Below are 22,959 nucleotides of genomic sequence, written 5' to 3'. Positions count from 1 at the left end.
ATAAGACTTAGCCTAGACGAAAATACCGCGAAGCATACAGCCATCACAAGACGTCCAGAAAATCGAAGGTGAAGTGGACGGACCAAATGAACGAGGACCTGCTTGAATGCAAAAGAAAGGCACAGGAGCTAATAACATCCAGCGAAGCCCCAGTTAATGGGAATGGAAGGAAAAAGGGATACATAGAGATTATGAAAAACCTATGGGACGCTAAAGGATATGGAGACCTTAGACTAAAACCTCAAAATTTGCGGGACCAAGCATCAAGACTTGAAAAAATTCAAGAAAGGCCAGTGGACAACACCTCGGGTGACTCGAGGGCGATGTCAGGAATTGATGAATCTATGTTTGGCGTCGGAACTCAGTCTGCTTCCAATATTGATCATTCAGACAGCGCAGATTTATTTACTTTGGATTTTCAAGATGCTGGAAGTGATGAATCACGATATGCTAATTCACAAGAAATAGCGAGCGATTTGAATATGACCAGTACCAGTACGGAAATCCCAGGAGGCGCAGAGTTAATGAAGCAGATAGAGCAGAACGATCTAGACAATGTGAGTGTACTGAGGTGTCTGCCAGAGCACAATGTTGTTGATAAGCCATCAATGATCACTTGGGGCATACGGAGTGATGGCAGTCTCATTGTTATACCAACCTCCATCATAACAGATGCTTACAATGAGATTGTTACATGGAGAAAGAATATTTTTCTGGTGCCATATGGTAAAACCGGAAAGGAATTTATTGATCAGGTTACATCGCACATTAATGACTGGAATAGCAACTCTGATCAACAGCACATATCCTTGAAAGCAGCCTTTGTCCTTTTGGCTGTTGCACTTCAAAAGCCAAGCCCGAAATCTAAGACAAAAGACCATCAGGATTTCCTATCTAAGCGCCTTGCGCTCTGGAAGGAAGGGGAAATCAGCAAGTTGCTACGCGAAGGTAGAATGCTTCAGGGGCGTATTGGAAAGCTTAAGACTTGATCAACCGGAAAAATCCAAGATATTTGCTAAGCTTGTGCTCGAAGGACAAATCAATTCAGCGCTGCGTTTCCTTAGCGAAACATCAACAGGGTGCGTGCTGGAGCTAACGGATGACGTCATGGCCCAGTTGAAAGAGAAACATCCAAACCCGCAACCAACAACGTTGGGCTCACTTCTCTCCGGGCCGATTAATGATGATATCCCTGAATCGGTGTACTCAGAGATAAATGGTGAGATGATAAGGGAGGCCGCGTTAAGAACAAAGGGATCAGGGGGACCATGCGGGGTTGACGCTAATGGTTTTAGAAGAATGATGGCTTGCAAATCCTTTAAACAGTCGTCTACAAAATTATGCGAGGCGATAGCCACAATGACAAGGACTCTATGTACAACTTATATCGACCCTGCAACCATAGAGCCACTGGTGGCAAGCCGATTGATTCCCCTGGATAAAGGTGAAGGTGCAGTGAGGCCTATAGGGTCCGCGAGGTGATACGAAGGATTATTGGAAAGTGTGTAATGAACGTTTCTAAGGGAGACGTGGTTGAGGCGAGTGGTTCACTCCAGCTATGCGCAGGTCAAACGTCCGGCAGCGAGGCTGCTATACATGCTATGCATGCCATATTTGAAGCAGATGACACGGACGCGGTACTGCTCATCGATGCTTCTAATGCATTCAATGCACTTAACAGAGCAACTTCACTGCATAATATCCGGGTTCTCTGCCCTGTAATTGCAGCATATGCCATCAATACTTACAGGAAGTCGGCACGCTTGTTTATTACCGGCGGCAAAGAGATCATGTCAGCTGAAGGAACAACACAGGGTGACCCACTTGCTATGGCCCTCTACGCCTTAAGTGTGCAGCCGCTGATCACAAGCCTGCAGGCGGCGTCCAGTACTAAACAGTGCTGGTTTGCTGACGATGCCTTTGGAGCTGGCTCTGTACTGGAAATCAAGAAATGGTGGGATGTCCTCAACAGCCTTGGCCCAGTCTTTGGCTATTTTCCCAACCCCAAGAAATGTTGGATTATCTCAAAGCCAGATAAAGAGGCAAGCGTGAAAGAAGTGTTCAAGGACACGGCTGTCAATGTGACGGTAGAGGGACAAAAACATCTGGGTGCGCTGATAGGTTCGCGGGAATATCTAGAGGAATACGTTAGCGAGAAGGTGACCAACTGGGTCAGCGAGATTACCAAGCTGGCAGAGTTTGCTCTTTCATAGCCTCCAGCGTGTTATGCTGCTTACACCTTGGGCCTCAAGCACCGATGGACCTATTTTTTGAGAACTTTGCCTGATATTCAAGAATTATTGGAGCCTTTGGAGAATGCCATATCTAAGGTGCTCATCCCTGCAATTACGGAGCATAGGTGCACTCGGCTGGACAGGGACATTCTAGCACTGCCAGTCCGTCTAGGGGGGCTTGGCATGACAAACCCGTGTCTTGACGCAAATCTTGAGCAATCCTCCTCCGTCAAAGTTACCATCCCGCTGGTCCAACAGATCGTGGCTCAATCCCATCAGATGTCGGATGATTCTTTGGTCAAGACACTACAACAGGCAAGGAGGAGTGAGAGAGCAACGGCGCTCCAAGACAGGGCAGAGCATATCAGAGGGGTAGCCCCACAGAAAGACCAACGGGCACTTGACCTTGCTGCGGAAAAAGGGTCATCTGTTTGGTTGACGGTACTCCCCCTCCGTGAAATGGGTTTCAACCTAAATGAGAGAGTTCCGCGATGCAATCAAACTGCGCTACGATTGGCCGGTTGATGATATCCCCTCCACCTGTGTATGCGGTGATGCTTTTACAGTGGACCACGCAATGATATGCAAGAGAGGTGGGTTCGTTACCCAACGTCACAATGAGCTGAGGGACTTAGAAGCCGAACTCCTGAATATGGTTTGTACCGATGTTGAGATTGAGCCTGTCCTGCAAGACATCTCGGGTGAACAGCTGGGAAGAGGTTCTAATCGAGCTCCAGATGCGAGATTAGATATTCATGCGCGCGGGTTCTGGGAGAACCAACGATCAGCATTCTTTGACGTGAGGGTTTGTCACCCTAATGCTGATTCGTATAGGGACCTAGAGCTCCAACAGATATACCGCAATCATGAGAACGAGAAGAAGCGCCTTTACGCGAGGAGGGTTTTGGATATCGAACAAGGAACTTTTACACCCCTTATTTTCACGTCAACAGGCGGCATGGGAAACGAGTGCTTGCAATACCATTCCAGACTGGCGCAGCTGATCTCCATCAAGAAAGGAGAACATTATGCTAAAACAATCTCCTGGATAAGAGCAAGGACATCCTTCGCTTTACTAAGATCCGCACTAATCTGCCTAAGAGGTTCAAGAGCTAGAAGGAAAGCCTTTTGTGACTTTAAGAACATTGATATTGACGTTGAAACCCAGGAGGGAGCCATTATGTAAACACTGTTGAAATAGGTTTTAATAGTTTATTTCTTTCGATTTGATTTATATATTCACCCGACCTGTAACGTAAAGGGACGATTGTACTTTTCATGCGCCAGTTCAAATTGCTAAGGGTAAATAAAGGGGAAAAGTTGAATTACAAAATGTTGTTCTGTTTCAATGCTGTTTCACAATGGAACTTAGTATACTGCTTCATTAAGGAGCTCGATAGCCAAAAAAAAAACAAAAAACAAAATAGATATATATATATATATATCTATATAAAATTGTTTGTTTTGTTTTTGCTTCTTTCCTTTTTTTCGGGAAAGGGCATTTTTGGCAAACTTAATCATTCTAGTTTCACGAAAAAAAGAAACAGATTATTTCTTCCTTATGCCTCGCATTTTGCTTCTATATTTTACGTTTTCCGCAACGTGTCAATTCACGTTGGTGGTTGTCATGAAAACAGACGTTGTTTCGGCACTCTTTTGGGCCGGAATTCGTCGGATTTCAACGAAAATCTTGCTCAAGCGGTTTAATTAAAAGAATATTGAGTGTGTTTCCCGCTGAACGTCAACTGAATGTCCTCCCCTCAACCCAACGTAAGTTCAACTAGGAATTTTGCTCGTTTACATCTCGCTGTGATCTCTGACCGAACGACAGGAAATAGACTTTAAAAAAAAAAAAAAATAGAACTGCAAATACCGCGGGAGGCAACGAATTCGAGTCTAAAAGGCAAACACGAGGTAGATGAAGCTTTTTTTTACAGACCTGACCTTTCGCAGGTTTTATAAGTATCGTTTGAAGAACACAGGAAGAAACCCGTGAACTGTTCTACTGAAATGTTACTCTGTAATTAAAATATTTCTCCAGCTTAAGTATATGGGAGTAGACTCTTTTTCCTTTATGTTCTGAAGATGCTACAATTTATGCAGTGTATCATTTACTCTGTACTGAAATGCACTAAATAAATCGATCTATACGAAAACAGGCGGGGTTTTCATGCATTGGACACATTTCACATGCCGTGCATGCCAACTTGCATGAACTTTTTCTATTGAATTGCTGATCAGCAGTGATTTTATGATGGTGTGATAATGAAAATTAAGTAGGAAAACCAACTAGGCGGTTCCCCCCACATTTTTTTTTGTTTTTCGTGGATTGACTTTTTCAAGCGATGGTCGACGCTAGTCAATCGCTTTTATCTGGCAAGCATTCCCTTCGAATGTTCGTGATACAAATCTGCTGTGCGGGAACAAAGATTTTCACCCTTCAAGTAGCCCTGCGCCTGCACTCATGTTGCTCAGCGGATTCTGCCCACTTTAGAGGGGCCGAGGAGCACTAGGAACAAGATATTAGTTCGTGAAGCCATATACTGCATGTCTCTTGTAAAAGAACCAATAAATTGTAACCATATTAGCGTTTTGCAAACAGAATAAACACGCGAGTAAATAAATAAACAAATAAATAACAATAATAATAATGATGATTATTATTGTTATTATTATTATCATTATCATTATCATGATCATTATTGTTATTATTCAATATTATTTTAAATTACCGAAACTTACATAAGAGCCACATGAGTTGTTATAAATTACAACTAGATTGTAACCTGTGACCTGTCACACCCAATATTTTGAACTTTAACACCCAACACTTAAGTGGATCGGAGTATGGACTGAGGGTAAAATGCAGACTGCAGACCAGAGATAAAATGCAGACTGCAAACTACAAACTTCTTAAAAACATATCGTTGCAGTCTTCATTTTACTCCTGGTCTACAGCCTACATTTTACCGTCAGTCTGCATTTTATCCCCTGTCCGCGGTCTGCAGTCTGCAGTCCGAAAACCTAGGTGTACAATAAGCCGCTTTCTTATATTGTAAAACTGTACTCAACCTTGAAAGATAGAGCCCTACCACTATCAACAATAAAAAAATGAGAAACAAAGATATCAGATAACTCACCTCTTAAATCTTTGCAAGAAAGTACCTATTGGCTGCCATGTCTTTTTTGGCGTCTCATGGCGATCAACTTCTTAAGCTGTAGGGTTGTTACACCTTTCGTGTACACGTTTCTTGAGTACAAAAAGATCTGATATTTTCCGAACTGAGAACGAATTTGTCCGATACCTAATAAAGAGCGAACATCACTCGGGACCTGAAAGCTCTGTTCAAAAATGGTTTAAATCCGACGTGTTTTGCCAATGTCACAGCGCCACAAACTTGCCGGCAAATCCTAGCCTGCGAGCAGACTCACGTTTGGGTATTGAGGGCGAGTGGCGCGGGTGCGCACGTGAGCGGCGAAGCCGCGAGAAAGTCACTTTCTTCGTGCCTCCTCACCAGACTCCTCCCCGTCGGAGCGCTTCACTTTTAAATTCGCTTTTTTCCGCTCGCACGTGTGCTCCCTAATGTGAGCCTGCTCCCAGGCTAGCAAATCGTAGTTTAATTTTTATGTTCAATACACCTTGACCTGCCATTTTTTTTAACGACTAGGCCTAAGAACTGAGTACAGTTTTGCAGTTGTTGTTAATAATTAAAATAATCCAACACGTAAGGCACATTTTGGACGATTTTGTACAAGTGAAGTGCATGCTACCCGTGTAGTTATTGGAGAACCTTTAGTCGAGTATTTCTTTGCAAAGTAATGTTTCCTAGTTGTAGTTAAGAATAAATTAGCCGGAAAACTTTGCTTGAAACCCTAACAAGTAAGCTGTTTGTGGCATTTCTGTTTTATGTAGTTTTGACTAGCTTGTATGGTCACAACGAGAAAGCCCAACATAAACGATTTTGCTCGATCACACCACTCTTCTTTTCCTGAAAAATGGCACCAGTTTATAAGATCTTGCAGCATTTAACTTGAATAGACCTAGATAGCTCAAAAGGATAGTAACTAAAGATCTGTACCCGCAGTATTTTTAAACATCTCATTTACTTTGACACGCCTTTTTTTTGTCACTAATGCCCAGTCCCCCAATAAAAGTGATTTCTAATTTTATTTTTTAAGGGGTTATATCCAGTGCCTTTTGAGCATGCGTAAATTGGGCGCACCAAAAGCTCCATTCAAGCATGTCGCATAACTTTCTAGGACATTCTTGGTGTGCGATTTTGTCTGACTTGCTTCCTTTATTCGTACGTGCAGTGAATTCGCGGTCGTCCAAATAATTCTATCTTTTATGTAAAGTTCAGACCTACTGTCGGCGAGAAATTAAGGTAAGTACAGTTATTTAAGAACGAAGTGAGCTACTTTGCTAAATCACGCGAGAAATGATCAGGCGATCATGTAATATATGGTAACGAGTCAGATTATATAATGACCACGCAATGTGGCTTTGCAAGACCACTTTTTAATACTGTAACAGTATTATAAATCTAATATTTTATAAAAGAACAGACTGGGCGTTGAACATAATGCTCGGGAAAAATTCTTATGGGGTTTAATTTACCCAACGATGCTTGTGTTTTCCACAAAATTTGCATAGCACAATCGGTTGAGGTCATCGCGCAATGTTCCCTTTCCTGAAACTTAAACGGCATTCCTTCGCTTCTTTTAGTTAATCACGGCCTTGTCACCTATTCCTGAGTAAGTGGTAGCCAAAATTCACGGAATACAGCAATCAAAATATGTGTCTTATTGTGTCCCAGGCGTTAGTCGCCTTTTGATTTGACGAACGCCAGATCTAGAGACATCAAATAAAGTACGTCTGATCGGAGAATGTTGTTGATAAACATTATTATACGTACCAACAGGCATCCACTTAAGTTCACGAATTGAAGCGATTTTGTAGCGTTTAGAGCAAACAGCAACTGTTACGGTCGAAACAAAACGAAATGAATGCGGTTGTTAAGGTAACAACCGTTGCGTGACGTCCCCAAACGACAGCTGCGAAGGAAGCTTCGTACGATTCTACACTGAAGCTTACGTTTCACTGTGCTATTACTTGACGACCCTTGATCAATGCTATGCAAGGTAAAACTGTGAATTTTGAGATGTCAAGGTTTTTCAGTTTCATCCCTGAATGCTGTAAAATTCGGTATATCAGTTTGACAAGCAGCTTATGCGATAGAAGATGATTCTTATATAATAGCTGGTTTTCACATGACGTCACTAAAATCTATTGATCTTCCTGAGATTTTACTTAAATGATGTATGAGAGCAGCTGAAAACTAATATTCATACAAATTTTCGCTCCGAATGGGTTCCTGGTTTTGTGATAAACTACGCTTGAATTTCTAAGCTTTTGCGTGACACGGTATTTACATGACGGCCAAGAGAGCTGTCATGATGGTTAAAAGAGTGACTTATTTCAGAGAACTTGGCTATCTAAACGGTTCATGTCTTAGAAAAAGTATTATTTTAATGTTTTAGAGTTCCTCGAGGGATAAATTCACGCTTTTGTAGCGAAACTCAGTGACAGATGTTTCTGTTAGTTTCCGGCCGCCATGTTGGTGCCCATACGGATGGGCACCAGAATGGCGTCTCCATACAAATCTCTAATATATAGATTTAGGCCAGCCTAAAAGCGGAGCTCCTCAGTTATTTTTCGGAATGTTGTTACTAATGAACATAATCCAACTTGTATGAGGTAAATTGCGAATGATTTAATAGTTTCAGCCGGAACTAGTATTACATCAGCAGATCGAGGTGTAAGATGGTGTGATTATGAAATATAGAGCCATGATCTCAAGGATTTCTTGGAAGCAAACCAAAAATCTTGATCACATAACAGAACTGTCTTCTGTGCTTTTTGGTGGCATTTCTTGTTCTTTCCTACCTTATTCAGAAAGACAAGGCATTGTTATTAATCATTATATTCTTTCTAAGCTAACGTGGGGACTCCCACACAAAAGAAGTTTAAACATTTTTTTGTTGTGGAGACTGATTGAAATGCAGTGGTTACAACATACTCAGTCCCTGAATCTCTACCAAATGAAATCTCACAAAAATACCAAAACAGCATACATATGTGAAAAGTTGGAAAGTTTTGTTTTCTAACTTGTCCCCAAAGATACATTTAGCCATCTTCACTATTGTATGGAGTCTCCTCCTGCTGGAAGGGTTTGCAATAAGCAAAATCACCCTCACATGAATGGTAATTACGATATATATATTTTTTTGCTGATCATGAATACTTGCATAGGCTTCTAATAATAATTTTATTATTCAATTTCAATGTGATTTGTTCTTTTTCTCGACTGGCATTGTGGACTGCAAGAGCTGTTATTGGGTTCCATTAATTAATTTTGCTATGATTAAATTATACCAAGAATTATCAGTAAGCTAAGAGGAAGTTATATTATATACATGTATTTTGTCTGCACTACACAACCAAATGCACTCCAAGGTTATCAGGCAGAGGTACATTTGTCAGAAGAGCCCAGCATATCCAAGATATGTTTTGATTGATGCATCAATTAAGATAATTTACAGCAAAATGGATGAAAAATACATCAATATCCTACATGCACCAAAGCCAGACATGGGGTTATAAGGCAATCATTTAAACAACAGATTGAAATAATTTATAAATTAGAGAACACTATTTCTACAACAGAATGGAACAAATTAACCTTATCGGACATTGTGAATGGCAAGGCTGTCTGTAGAATGTCACAAATTTCTCAACCCTTTCTTTCTACAAAAATGCTAATCCTGCAACTCTGCTTAAGACCCAGTTCTCCATTTCGTGTTGGCAAAATATCAATTTATGCCATGTCCAATGCAGATTATCACAAAATTGATTTAAAAGCTCAATAAATATCATTTTAAAGCCAAAAAGCCAATTATGTAAATAAACCATGAGTAAATTATCTCTAAGAAAAACTGATTAATTTAAAAGGCACTTAAAAATAATTAGTTAATATGTGTTTCTTAATAATGTAATGCAGTGTATCTGTCGCAATGTTGCAGCTATGATATTACTACAAACAGGATGGGTTGCAGAACTGAACCTCCAAGTCAGTTTATTCAATGAACTTGGTGCAGAATTTATAATCCCATCAAGTTGTCTGTAAATACAGAGAAACCAAACATAGCATTACAATCATAAGTAATGAATTACTGAACTCTTTTACATGTATGAACAGTGTATGTTCCATTAATATTGGGGATCTCTCAGAAGCTGCATCCATAATAAATTAATTTGTTCCCAGATGCATTTGTTTATAGAACTTTTCACAAATTAATATCTCTGTCATAACAGTGATCTCTGTGTTCTACAACAATTAGTACACAAGAAAAATCCACTCAGTAAGATATTGTTTACAATAAAAATCAATGCCTATAAGCAATCATAAGGACCTTAAATTTATATTTCCTCAGAAATATCTCACCAGGCCATGGTTGCTTGAAAAATCTTTGATGTTTTAATACAGGCTCCCCATCTGTAAACTGTTCATATATTGACGGACAGGAACAGGCATGTGATTCCTTTCTTTGATATACAGTGTACTTCATTGTTAGTTGTTTACTGAGTGTTAGTAGTGAATCAAATGCTAGGGGTTGGTACTCCAGCTTTCACTGTGGCAGGCTCTGCCCTGAAATACAAAGCAAACTTACATAACTGTTATGAACTTCGCCACTTGCTTTCAAGAACAAATGCAATGTGCTTCAAACAAGAAACTGGAACATTGAGGGTTACAACAATGTGCACAGTCCCAATCACAGGGTCATCCAGGCTGTTTCGTTGTACATATAACTGTACAACTGTACATGAGTTAAGCTTCCAGAAGAAAATCAGAGTTTGTCAGGATAAATACTGATGTTCTTGCTTACTCAATGAATGAATGTGCAGTTTCAGAAGATATTCACACCCAACACCCATTCATGGCCAGTCTTTAGAAATTCCAAATTAAAGTATCAGGAATCAAGAGCTCTAATAGAGAAAAAACCTCCATGTGGGGTATGAATCTTTTCTTGAAGAAAACAATGTCTGAGAAATCATTAATTACAAAATAATGTTTAAGAAACATCTTACCTTTCAGAGAATTTTGTAATCTACAATGTCTGGCCAGTTCATATATTTGACAAGTTGGCACTGGGTGTGTTTGTAAATTTGTGCACTTCAACATCACATTACTATGTAGTAGCACTGGTCAACTAAAAACAGCATAATTTGGTTAATTAATATACACTGTACATTATTAGGTTAAAATATTGGTGTAGATTGTTGGACATCAACAGATACAGAAACTATTTGCTCCTGAATCATAACGAGTGAAAAATCCTGCATGAGACATTTACATGTACATGTAACAGCCCTCCACCTCAGAACCATCACAGATATGATATGATATTTTTAAACTCTCTGAAATTTCAGATTATTCAAGATTAACATATGCACATACATCATCTGGGGCAACCCTAAAACACTGAATTTGGAAACTGAAATCCGGAATCCAGAATCTGGAATCCAGAATCCGGAACCAAAAACCAGAGTCTGGAATCCAGATATTATGAATGATGATAGAAATAATTCACTTCAGCAATGTCTAATAAATAAATATGAGCAAAAATTATTTTGTTGTTATTTATTTTCTTGGCTTTACTTCAGTCCCAGACTGTAATTGCTAAAAAATTATTGACTAGTTCTGAACAACCCTTAGCTATATATCTGGCCCGGTTGTTCAAAAGCTGCATAAAGCTATCCATTGGGTACATCACTATCCAGTCAGGGTTACTGATTTTTTGGGTGGATAGAGTTACTCATAGCCTGCAAGCAGGCTCTAGTATCTGTTTCTAGTATCTGAGCAGGCTAAATAGGTGTCTAGTGTTTTTCTGCATTGGCATGTGACCAAGAGCCTTCATGCGGCTTTGTCACTCGCGTCCCCAGCCCAAACACAAGAGCCTGCTCATAGGCTAAGTTACCCATCTTTTATTCAAGCTGGCCCTAGTGAGAGCCCACTTCTTGTCTAGATCAAATTGCTCTGAGAAGACTGGTGAGCAGCACGTTAACAACAAGCTATTATAGGCTATTGCAGTGAGTTTCTGGCAGTCTTTTAGCATCTTTTAACAACATGTGGTCTGATCTGTTAGCAGGTGAGAAGCAGACGGAAGTAAGTGTGCAACATTTCTACAAATTGTTTTAATATGATGGCCGCCAAGAACATGAAAGGCTGATTTGTCACAGTATCAGTGTGGAAATTGTGTTAATCTGGAATTGGTCTCGTATCTGTTGGAAAAATCAAATTTCATATTTAGACCAGATGGGTTAGCTTTTGCACTTCGAAAGTGGGGGCGTGACTGTCAATGTACAGGGGGCTGTCACTGACGGATATCCTGTTCTCTATGACATTTTCTATCTTGTTCAGTATCCACTAGACATAAAGGATAAATTTATACTCCTGGTAAATTGAAGATCACTTATTAAACAAAATGGCAATTACCAGCAAGCTTATTTTAGACACTCTCAAGGTGCTTGGAATAAAATTAAGATGCACTTTACTGAGATTCTCATAATCATAGCCCTCACTAAAAATAATAGTTGCACGATTTCAACAGACAGGGAATTTTTGTTTCAAAAAAGGTTAAGTTTGAGGTCCTTTTTACTTGGCAGCTTACTTTTTGCAGTCAAAAAGCTAAGCAAAACAATTTTCGCGTAATTGAAGAACTTATTTTCTTTGATTTGTGGATTCCGGTTTCCAGTTTCTGGATTCCAGTTTTTGGTTCTAGATTCCGGATTCCGGATTCCGGTTTCTGGGTTTTAGGGTTGCCCCATCTTTAACAGAGTGTTTGCTTCACATTCAGTTTACACATGGCTGTTATCCAGCATAGGCAGACTTATAAGTTTTCCTTCAAAAATATATTGCAACAACTATTGCATCTTTCATTACCTATTCTTGTGATGACATGACACAATATCCAAGAACAAGAAGTCATAAGCATAAAACTAACTTACGTGGTAGTGCTTACAGTTCCTCTTACTGTCTGCATATGCCATCCATAAACTGGTGCTGCCTGGACAATGTACTCATTATTTTTCTGATCACACCTTTTAAAACGTCACTGTTATATAATTTGCCCTGAAAAAGCAATACATGAAATGTTATGCCTTTGGCACTCACCAAATACCTTTACATGATGTATAATGAACACCATATCAACATTCACAATTCTTTTTACTTTCATTGTAACTCTTTTGTGTCATTTTCCCTCACTTGAAGACAGGACTTCCACATTAGGTGATTTGCCTCTGGAACCTCTATGAATTCACAGGGAGTGATAACAATTAAATCGTGACTGATTTTAGCAAAGGAGGCGTTCAAATGTCAGATTTTAATGCTAAGTTTATACAGTAACTTTACATTACTCTTCATATATGTATATAACCTCTCAATTATTGCACCTATAGACAGAAGGTGTGCTGGGGGAAGAAATGTTCTAAACTCTCTGAACTTTTCCCCCTTACCTGTAATAGGATAACTATTATGAACTACGGTTTGTAACCAACACCAACATCAGGTTATGTATACACATGTATGTTTGTTGTCGTCTGTAATCATAAAAAAATAAAAATTTAAAATCCTCCATAAAGTTCATACTCAACAACACTGCTACATGTAGCACTGTTACTGGAATTCAATTTAAGTGAAACTGTTGCAACAGCTCTGTCAAAATTGTTTCTAGCAGTTAAGGCAGGATAACAGAATATACATGTAGCACACAGCAAAGGCTAGAGATACACACATGTTAGTTATCAGTTAGGATTTGGTGAGCTTCTGTGCTGTAGGTATGGTGGAAAATAATAGATTATCAGAAATGAAGGTTCCTGAGACATTTTGACAACACTGAGAGGAATTAATATATAAATTCACAAAAGAAGAAGAAGTTCTTGCCCTGTCCAATTCTCTGTAATAAAAATATCATTCACATACAAGTCATTTATTATATATGGTTTGTGTTTAAAGCCGATATAATGCACACTCTGATGGGCCAATTCCAGTGCATTATTTACATTTACATGGTATGCCTCGGTAAAATCATAAAACATTGCGTGCGACTAAAATAAAAAATATAAAAAATAAAAAATAAAAAGAAATGCCTAATTCATAACAATTTAAAATATTCAACACTAAAATGAATGTAATTCTTTACTTGAAAATTATTCTCCCGTAATGCCCATGGGCCAATTACAGGCATGCTAAAAAGTCCTAACACAAAGTAAAAGGAAATTAAGAAAACTGTTGCTTTTTTCCGGAAAATTGTAGCGACTGAAGACAATGATGGAACACTCTGAGAGTGCATTCTATCAACCTGATGAGATAAAATTTAAGGAGAATAGAGTATTCACAAAGTTATATCACAAATGAATTGGTACAGGAGAGGAGAAAGGAAACTGTACAGCCAGAAAGAAACTGAAACTTTCTTCAACGAGCAAAAAAGTATACATGCACAACAAAGAAAACAGTCAGTGACACTCATTTAATAAATTAGTTAATAAAAAATTAGTGTGAAGAAGAGAGCAGAGAGAGAGAGAGTGGAGATAGGAGAACGCTCTCTCCAACTAAATTGTGTATATATGTATTTATTATATGGAGAAGAGTGTTTTACTGGGAACTAAACCACTCGTAGATTCCATACGCCACTTCATCCGGGACCCAAGTGGTGTATTTTCTGTATGTCACCTTTGTGAGTGTCGTATCATTCAATGAATTCACGATTCCCGCCTTTTGCTTTTGTTGAATTGGTTTCTCCATATAATAAAAAGAACATTACACGTTGGCTCGAAGATATGAATTTTATGTTCTCGTGGCAAGAACAATATCTCACGAGTTCACTTCGCTCACTCGTGAGATATTGTTCTTGCCACGAGAACATAAAATTCATATCTTCGAGCCACCGTGTAATATCCTCTATGTAAAAGTTATTCTTATTACCGAGAAATGGTCAGGGCAAGAATTTCTATTACACTGTTCAATTTACTGAGTTAATAAGTACCATCTCACTTTTTAGGAACATTTCCATACTTAGTGTAAATACCGTGTTGGGGAATAACCTCTTATTAAGAAAATAGGGTCCATGTACCCCCAACCAAAAGCAATGGCACAAATAAAATGAAATAGCCAATCAAAATCAAAGCAGAGCTTTATTTGCAGACAGGATTGTCATGCATAATCGTCTACTCGACATTTTGGACTATATAAGCATTTCACCAAATCGAACTGATTGGACACACAACAAAATAAAACGAGGAAATCTACATTATAAACACAAGATGCATATCACTACATCTGAGCTCGAGTATCAACAGCAAATCCCTTCTCAATGAAAGGTGACCGAATAAAAGAGGGATAAAGAAAATTCGTTTAAGCTTGCGGTGTTAAAGTTTGAAAGTTATTCACGCTTAAATTTGAATTTTATTGAGAGTCTGTATTTTTGCAAGCTTTGCAGTCATTTTATGGGCAGTAGCTTTACCAGTCTTCAACCAAATTAACCTCGGAATTCACAAAAGCATTTTGCCAAACCGAATAAATCGAACTAACAAAACGAGGAAATCTCCATACTTTGTAATCACAATATGCAAATATTCACATAGGAACAAAAGTAAATTTAGCAAATCCTGTTCGCTTCGGCTTAAAATGGTTTGTAGACCTTTCTTGGTTTTCAACAACAGAAGAAGAAATTTTAGCAGTCTACGAAGCGGCAGTGCTAACTAACTCAAAGAAAACTTCAAAACTCGCCCGGCCGTGTTTACAAGTACGGTTTTGGTTCAGCTTATTTTTAGACGTGAGGTTATAAGCTTAAGTTGACGACGAAAATCGACAGAAAACTCAATTTGTTTACAACTTACAGCAACCTCCAAAGCGACCCACGTGTTATTGTTTAGAGACGAGCGAAATTAAAACGATGCAATTTTTAAAATCTCTTACAGCATGGCTTCAAATAAGGAAGACTTTTAATGGATTCCAATTGAAAATAAGCTTCTATCGCCGAGGCAGCTTGTTAATTTTCATAGCAAACGCAACAACAAAAGTCACTTACCGCAAGTTGGCAATTCAGTTCGGCCAGTGTAAATCTTCCAGGCAGAAACTTGCACCAAAAGTTGTGAAGACTGAACTGAAGTTATATTTTCGATAGACCAACGAATCAACCACTTCTTTCCGCTACGTTTACTGTTTTGTAATTTCTCTAAAACACTCGGGTACGTTTGATTTCTCTTGTTCATCACCTGACCAAATCAGGTGACTGTTGAATTTTCTTGCACGGCTGCACAGCATCACGTTCGCGCGAATTTTGAACTTGGCCATGGGGAGTTCGGCAGTCTTCTGAATCAGTTTGTCGGATACTTTCGTCTCCTTTCTATAGCCCTCGTTAGCTTTGGTTCACGGCATTGTTCGGTATTATTTCACTTCCTTTCTCTAGCCCTTGACTAGCTATAATTCACGGCATTGTTCAGTACTGTTTCGCCTCCTTCCCCAGCGCTGGCCCGCTCAGTCTTTTTCGCGATCTTCTTCGCTACTTCTTTGCCTGTTAATTCTTGCTTTCTGTTTATTGCTTCAGTGGAACCCTGTCTTAAAAATCGTCTTTAAAATATTAGCTCAACCTCCGCTATCGTTTTTCTTTAAAAATCCCGCCAAGAAAAATGGCATTCTCCCGCTACAAACCGAGGGTGCATGTCTCTGTCAACCTATTAGCTGGAGTATGACCGCCATCTTGCGCGACTCCGTCGTCGTCGTCGTCGTCGTCGTCGTCGTGCGTACGCGCCCACGAGCAATACCGCTAGCCATGATAACCATGAGAAAATCAATTCATGGGTTTCCTTTTCTTCCCTATATGGGTATGGGGCGCCGCTATAAATTTGGGTAAAAAATTTCTCCGCATATCTCGCATAAGAAAAATTGCTGTGACCAGAATTTTGGCGAGAGTCTGCATATTTACCTTCTATCATTTCCCAGATTCAGGACTTTATCTACTGACCAGTTTTGATTCTTATTTTGATCTATTTTGAATTGCGTGACACTAAAAACCAGCAATATGTAATTCGGACAGAATAGACCCCTCCACAGTTTTTCCGTCTTTAAATAATTATTGTACGTAAAAAAAAAAAGCGAGCGGTGGATACTGCTGGAAAAAAGCGCCGCAAACCTCGTAAAATAGCCATGTTTTTGAGTCACATCCTAGGGGTGGCGAATGGTCCTACAAAAACCATGAGTCTCGCAGAATTTTCGTCGAATTTAACGGATTCCACTGCCTCCTTTTTTAGCAGTTATATGCATCTCGAAGCTTCGATTTCTTCACTATGCTGTCTCGGAGTCTCTATTTTTTTTTAAGGCTGAGCAAGTCTAGAAGTCATGATTTATTTGCTTGTTTTTCCAAATAACATCTGAGGGTGTTACAGTCTGAAAGTCTCGCGTTCGCATTTAAAACGCGAATTAAAAAGGCACAAATACGCTGGGCTCGCAAAGAAAATCGCTTGTCTTGCCTTTTTGCCATTCCGTGGCCATTCGACAGCCCTATAATCTTTTTCGTAAACCTTCGATAGCGAACAGACCTTTCACGCTTGGAAGGAAGAATGTGCCTCCAGAACAAAAACGTTACATTATGGAAATTTTACCAACTATGTGTCTACTTTTGAATCAGATGCTCACTATTCTGTCAGATATTTCTGCTAAACCTGGTCATTTCATTAATTTCAAGGTACCTTCTCCAGCCATGCCGATCGATTTTCTTGTTCTAATGTGAAGAGAATAATAATACAAAGATCACTTTTTTTTTTTAATGGCAGCCGGCTTTATTCTCAAATAATTAACAATTCAGGAAAAAAAAAAAAAAAAAAAAACGGTTTCGTGTATATCTTTTGTATTGATAAATTCTTGCACTTAAGTAAACAAAACAAACTTCGTTTGTGCTAAATATCAGTTCCAGATTTCAATCTGCGTTTTATCGAAACTCTGTCATGTTTATGGCGTGGCCGGATGCTGAAGTCGAAGATTACCTTTCATTTTCCTTAGCGATAAAATATACAGTTTAACTTTATAAGAGTAGATGGTTTCGCACGTGCTTAAACTATCTTTTGGGGAATGGAGGGGAGGGGGTGTTCTATATAGTATTGCGGTAATCTTGTTGGAAGTTTCGTTAATTTCATGATTTGTAGAGACCCTTTTCAAAAGTGCAGCGAAAAAATGAAATAAGACCACCTTAATTAGGATGAGACTTTGTTTACATCTTAGTTACAAAATCATAGAAATAGTCTGAGTACGAGGCCAGCATGATTTTGTTTAATTATACATTTGTTTACACAATATTTTTTACGGCCAATGAAGAAAATAAAATTAATTAAATTAATAAACTAAGAACTTGTTCTTTTTCTTTCTTTCTTTCTTTTTTTTTTTTTTTTCTTTTTTTTTTCTAGTACGTTATTAAATTTCATGGTCTGTTTTAGCTTGTCATAAAAAAAAACAAATGGTCATGGCTTATTTGATTTTTGCTTCTTTGTTTGTTTTTCTTTTAATTGTTTGACAAATAAGAACTTAATGGTGCTGGATTGTCAAGGTCTGTCAATGTAACAGATGTTGTTCCGTCCGCCATTGCACTCATATGTTTGCATTTAAAGTTTAAAACTTCTCTGATCTGTAAGTAAATCAACAGAATAAGTGAAAGATGTATCAGAGCAGAATTTAGAAACAGGTCCGGAAAGGACTTCACAATCATATTAAAATCTGCTGTGACTCTCCTCTTGACCAAATTGACACTTTTACATTGGCAGGTTGCTTGTTTGTATGTATAAATGGTGTATTGATTGATTAATGTGGGTTCATTTTGGAAATGTTTCATTGAGACCATCTACTCTAAAGAAAGGAACGATTCTCAAACGAATATATCAGTTTGTGGTATATTCGTAACGTTGCCTAGTCAGCTTCTCTTCTCTGATATGTTCTTGAGACTACTTCATTATCTCACAAAACAAACAAAAAAACAAAAATTAAACAAGTGAAATCACTTTTCTCTCAATGCCGCCACCATGACTGACAATCTTGCAATTGTTTCCAAATACGTTTAGTGTCTTATATTAACTTTGCCACGAATACAAATAAAAGCTTGCCAGCTATCTGCATCTAATACTCCCTTATGGGGCCGTTTAGCCGAGAAATAGGGTATTCTGTAGGTAACTATAACAATATGAAATGGGATGTCGATTCGGAGTCACAAGTAGGGTGTGGAAAATGACATATTTTGACAAGAGACAGTAAAAGGCTTGAAATATCGGACCCCTAATTCCTTTTTATGATTCCGTATCAATTTTTTTTTTCTCCTCTGTGTAATTAGCTAACTGGTCAGCCTCCAGCTTACTGGGGCTCTTAGCCATTTTATTTTGCTTTTCAATATATATATATTTTAAATACACACCTAAGGCTCTATTTGAGCCATAATCGCTTCACTACAGGAAATCCATCTTTTTCTCCAGGCAGCCCTCATTGAAGAAAAGAAATGGCTTCTATCATTGAGAAGAAATTAGTGAAAATCCTCGAGTGCGCAATTTGTTTGGACTCATACGAGGAGCCAAAAGTGTTACCATGCCAACACACATATTGTAGGAAATGTCTGGAGCAGCTCGCATTTGGAGATGGGCGTATACGGAAAGTTACATGTCCTGAATGCAGAAGAGTCATTAAGGTAAGGCAGAAGGCTAGGCAGAAGCAAAATATTAATATTTTCATAGTAATTGAAAAGCGTTTCATTTATAGATTTTTACTGCTAATGCTCTTACAATCTTCCTTCTTACTTTTGATTAATGATTTGCACAGGTTGATGTTAAATCTTTCCGGTAGCTATGCCACGGTTTGCGGTTAACAAAATTACCTTAAAACTGGATCGAAAGGAAGGACCCGAAGATTGTATTTAAAAAAAAAAAAAAAAAAAAAAATATATATATATATATATATATATATGTCAACGACAAATTTGTAACTTAACATTTCGATTGGCTGAGGTTGTGCTACTCGCGAGACCTTCCCGTTTCCGTTTTTTATTTATTTATTTATTTGTTTTTTATTATATATATATATATATATATATATATATATATATATATACTTCTTGAACTTTAACAGAATAAATTTATAGAGCGCTCGACTCTGAGAGGAGCAGTGTAGATAATAAACAATGGTAGCAAGACTTCAATTCATCGTTTTATTGCGACAACGCTGTTTCGTATGGTCAAAGGATGACCACACTCATCAGGCAATATCAACGAATGACCGTTAAATTTCACAAACTGGCAATTAAAAGCTAACTTTAGGTTGCTATGAGATATAAAAACAAAATGCCTCACACAAAATGTAGTTTACCAAGCCACAATCACAACACAAACGTCATCAGAATCATACGTGGGCCTCGCCACAAATTTTAAAGAGCGCTACAGGAATCACACAGCATCCTTTCGACACCAAAACAAGAGAAATGAAACTGAGCTATCTAAACATATTTAGACACTCAAAGACAACAACAAACCTTTTACCATCAAGTGGAGAATCATTAAGCAGTGCAGACCTTATAGCAACATTACTAACAAATGTAATTTATGTCTTTTTGAAAAATTCGTGATCATCTGTAAGAAGAGTTTGTGTACTTTGAACAAGCGAAACGAACTAGCAAGTGCGTGTCCCCACAGAAACAGATACCTACTCAAGAACTTTGTGAGCAAGTAACGCAATCTTTTAGCAACACGAGATTTCAGATTTTAAATCCCATAGCAACTGCTTCATTTTTTATTCTTATTTTACTTTTTATTATTATTATCATTATTTTATTATTTTTTTTATTTTATTATTATTTTATTTTATTTTATTATTATTATTTTTTTATTGCCAGTTTTTCAATGTTATATAGCATCTGTTTTTCCATATCATAGCAACTGTTTTTATATCTCATAGCAACCTAAAGTTAGCTTTTAATTGCCAGTTTGTGAAATTTAACGGTCATTCGTTGATATTGCCTAATGAGTGTGGTCATCCTTTGACCATACGAAACAGCGTTGTCGCAATAAAACGATGAATTGAAGTCTTGCTACCATTGTTTATTATATATATATATGCAGTTATATATATATATATATATATATATATATATATATATATATATATAAACGTTTGATAAAGCAAGGACGGACAACTTCTGACGGTAAAAAAAGTTAAAAAGTTAAAAATTTAATAGAAAAACGTTTCGGTCTTTGACCTTCATCAGTTACAAGAGAAAAAGAACGAAAACTAAATTTAAATACGGTTACAGTGTGGGAGATTACGTAACGAAATGAAAAATACAATATTGTGCTATTAATACATCGTGATTAATACAATACAGGAAGAAAATGCAAAACGAGAAATACAATGCTGTACTATAAATTGCGTCATACAGGGTGATAATTAATAGACCAAACGAAAAGAATACAATACTGTGCATAAATTACATTATAGAGCGTGATAATTGCAGAACTAGGTTAAATTCAACCTAAAAACTAAAAGAGTTAAAATAGATAAAACGGACTCTTGCAATGCGGTAAATATAACGGGAAAAATAGTTTGCAAAGATAAGCAGTTGAAAAAAAAAAGAAACCTACGTTTACGCTGGACAAGGTTAATAACAAAATCCCAAATCGAGGCCTTTGGAGCATTAAAGGGTTGACAAACAACAAAATCCCTGGAGGGGCCCTTAAACCATAAGCTGTAATAAGATCCCAGGCAGGGCCTTTGAGCATACCTAACACCCAAAAAGCTGACAAAATCCAAGGAAGGGCCTTTGAACTGCCTTATGGCGCGAACGCAGATTTACACAAGAGAAAGTTAATTATAACAAATTCTGTTTTTGGAGTGAAATTCTTTTCTTTTATTTAAGCCATGGGGAGCCAAAGAGAACAGTTGAGCACTCCAATAAGCCTCTTTCGTAATTAAAAACCTATCGATCTCGTCTGAGTCATTAGGGGCCTGCACCTGATCAATGCATTGGAATTCAAAATCATCCAAGGAGTGTGGAATTTTATTGAAATGTACTGCTACCTCACAAGTGGTTTTGTTTGTGAGCATAGCAGACTTGTGGTTACGAAACCTAACCCGAAAATCGGTGGTAGTTGATTCTATGTACTGTAAACGACATTTCTTGCAGGGAACTAAATAGATCACGTTTTTAGAATCACAAGAAAGCCTTGAATGAATGGTGTATTTTCTGCCCGTTTTAAAACTTAGAAATGATTTAGATTCAACAAAGAAATTTCGACAGAGATCGCATCTATTTCTTTCACATTTAAAGCAGCCATTGTTTGGCTGAATTGTTTGTCCCTCATCGGCGGTTTTAAAACGAGATGGTGCTAATAATTCTTTCAGGTTTTTTGTTCTACGAAAAGATGGTATGATAGAGCCTTGAGGGAAAAGTTCTTTCAATTTGGGGTTGGATTGCAAAATCAACAAATGCTTTCTAATTATGCTACTCACATTAGGCAAATTAGGATTAAATGTGAGAACAAATGGAAATAATTTCTTCGATTGTTTTCCGCGTTGCCGTAGTAAATCATTCCTAGAAATGGTGGAGGCTTTGGAGAATTGATCGTCAACTAATTTGGAGGGATAACCCTGATTAACAAGATAACCCTTGTACTCAACTGTTCTCTCGGCAAGGAAAGTTTCTTCAGAGCAATTAAGAAACTTTCCTTGCCGTAGAACAAAAAACCTGAAAGAATTATTAGCACCATCTCGTTTTAAAACCGCCGATGAGGGACAAACAATTCAGCCAAACAATGGCTGCTTTAAATGTGAAAGAAATAGATGCGATCTCTGTCGAAATTTCTTTGTTGAATCTAAATCATTTCTAAGTTTTAAAACGGGCAGAAAATACACCATTCATTCAAGGCTTTCTTGTGATTCTAAAAACGTGATCTATTTAGTTTCCTGCAAGAAATGTCGTTTACAGTACATAGGATCAACTACCACCGATTTTCGGGTTAGGTTTCGTAACCACAAGTCTGTTCTGCTCACAAACAAAACCACTTGTGAGGTAGCAGTACATTTCAATAAAATTCCACACTCCTTGGATGATTTTGAATTCCAATGCATTGATCAGGTGCAGGCCCCCAATGACTCAGACGAGATCGATAGGTTTTTAATTACGAAAGAGGCTTATTGGAGTGCTCAACTGTTCTCTTTAGCTCCCCATGGCTTAAATAAAAGAAAAGAATTTCACTCCAAAAACAGAATTTGTTATAATTAACTTTCTCTTGTGTAAATCTGCGTTCGCGCCATAAGGCAGTTCAAAGGCCCTTCCTTGGATTTTGTCAGCTTTTTGGGTGTTAGGTATGCTCAAAGGCCCTGCCTGGGATCTTATTACAGCTTATGGTTTAAGGGCCCCTCCAGGGATTTTGTTGTTTGTCAACCCTTTAATGCTCCAAAGGCCTCGATTTGGGATTTTGTTATTAACCTTGTCCAGCGTAAACGTAGGTTTCTTTTTTTTTTCAACTGCTTATCTTTGCAAACTATTTTTCCCGTTATATTTACCGCATTGCAAGAGTCCGTTTTATCTATTTTAACTCTTTTAGTTTTTAGGTTGAATTTAACCTAGTTCTGCAATT

At 38.0% G+C, this 22,959-nt stretch overlaps 1 protein-coding gene, 1 long non-coding RNA gene and 1 pseudogene across 5 annotated transcripts in view; 2 read left to right on the top strand and 1 right to left on the bottom strand.

Annotated features, from left to right (window-relative positions):
• Nucleotides 1–3,658, top strand: LOC149113319 (uncharacterized; annotated as a pseudogene).
• Nucleotides 3,659–6,450: 2,792 nt separating this feature from the next.
• LOC149113317 (E3 ubiquitin-protein ligase TRIM45-like) overlaps nucleotides 6,451–22,959 on the top strand; it is a 23,612-nt gene continuing 7,103 nt past the window's right edge. Inside the window, exons 1-2 of one of the 2 annotated variants that reach the window (XM_089288238.1) lie at nucleotides 6,451–6,619; nucleotides 18,815–19,019. In XM_089288238.1, coding sequence (XP_089144364.1) covers nucleotides 18,834–19,019 — 186 coding nt within the window. In that variant the 5' untranslated portion in view covers nucleotides 6,451–6,619; nucleotides 18,815–18,833. Of the gene's footprint in view, nucleotides 6,620–18,810; nucleotides 19,020–22,959 lie in introns of both variants that reach the window. The other variant, XM_089288236.1, reaches the window with a different exon arrangement.
• LOC149113318 (uncharacterized) lies at nucleotides 7,984–16,188 on the bottom strand. 3 transcript variants are annotated; one of them, XR_016206791.1, is made up of 4 exons: nucleotides 15,387–16,188; nucleotides 12,304–12,897; nucleotides 9,740–10,505; nucleotides 7,984–9,415 (listed from the first exon to the last, which is right to left on the bottom strand). It is a non-coding gene; the product is annotated as an uncharacterized LOC149113318 (long non-coding RNA). The 3 variants fall into 3 exon arrangements; XR_016206790.1 differs by lacking the exon at nucleotides 15,387–16,188 and having other exon boundaries at nucleotides 9,740–9,943; nucleotides 10,384–10,505; nucleotides 12,304–13,240; XR_016206789.1 differs by lacking the exon at nucleotides 15,387–16,188 and having other exon boundaries at nucleotides 12,304–13,240.

This window comes from Orbicella faveolata, unplaced genomic scaffold (genome assembly GCF_042242905.1).
Source record: "Orbicella faveolata isolate gen_17 unplaced genomic scaffold, um_ofav_v1 contig_15, whole genome shotgun sequence".
Classification (NCBI taxonomy): domain Eukaryota; kingdom Metazoa; phylum Cnidaria; class Anthozoa; order Scleractinia; family Merulinidae; genus Orbicella; species Orbicella faveolata.
Note: the sequence above shows the minus strand (reverse complement) of the source record. Positions and strands in the feature narration are given on the sequence as shown.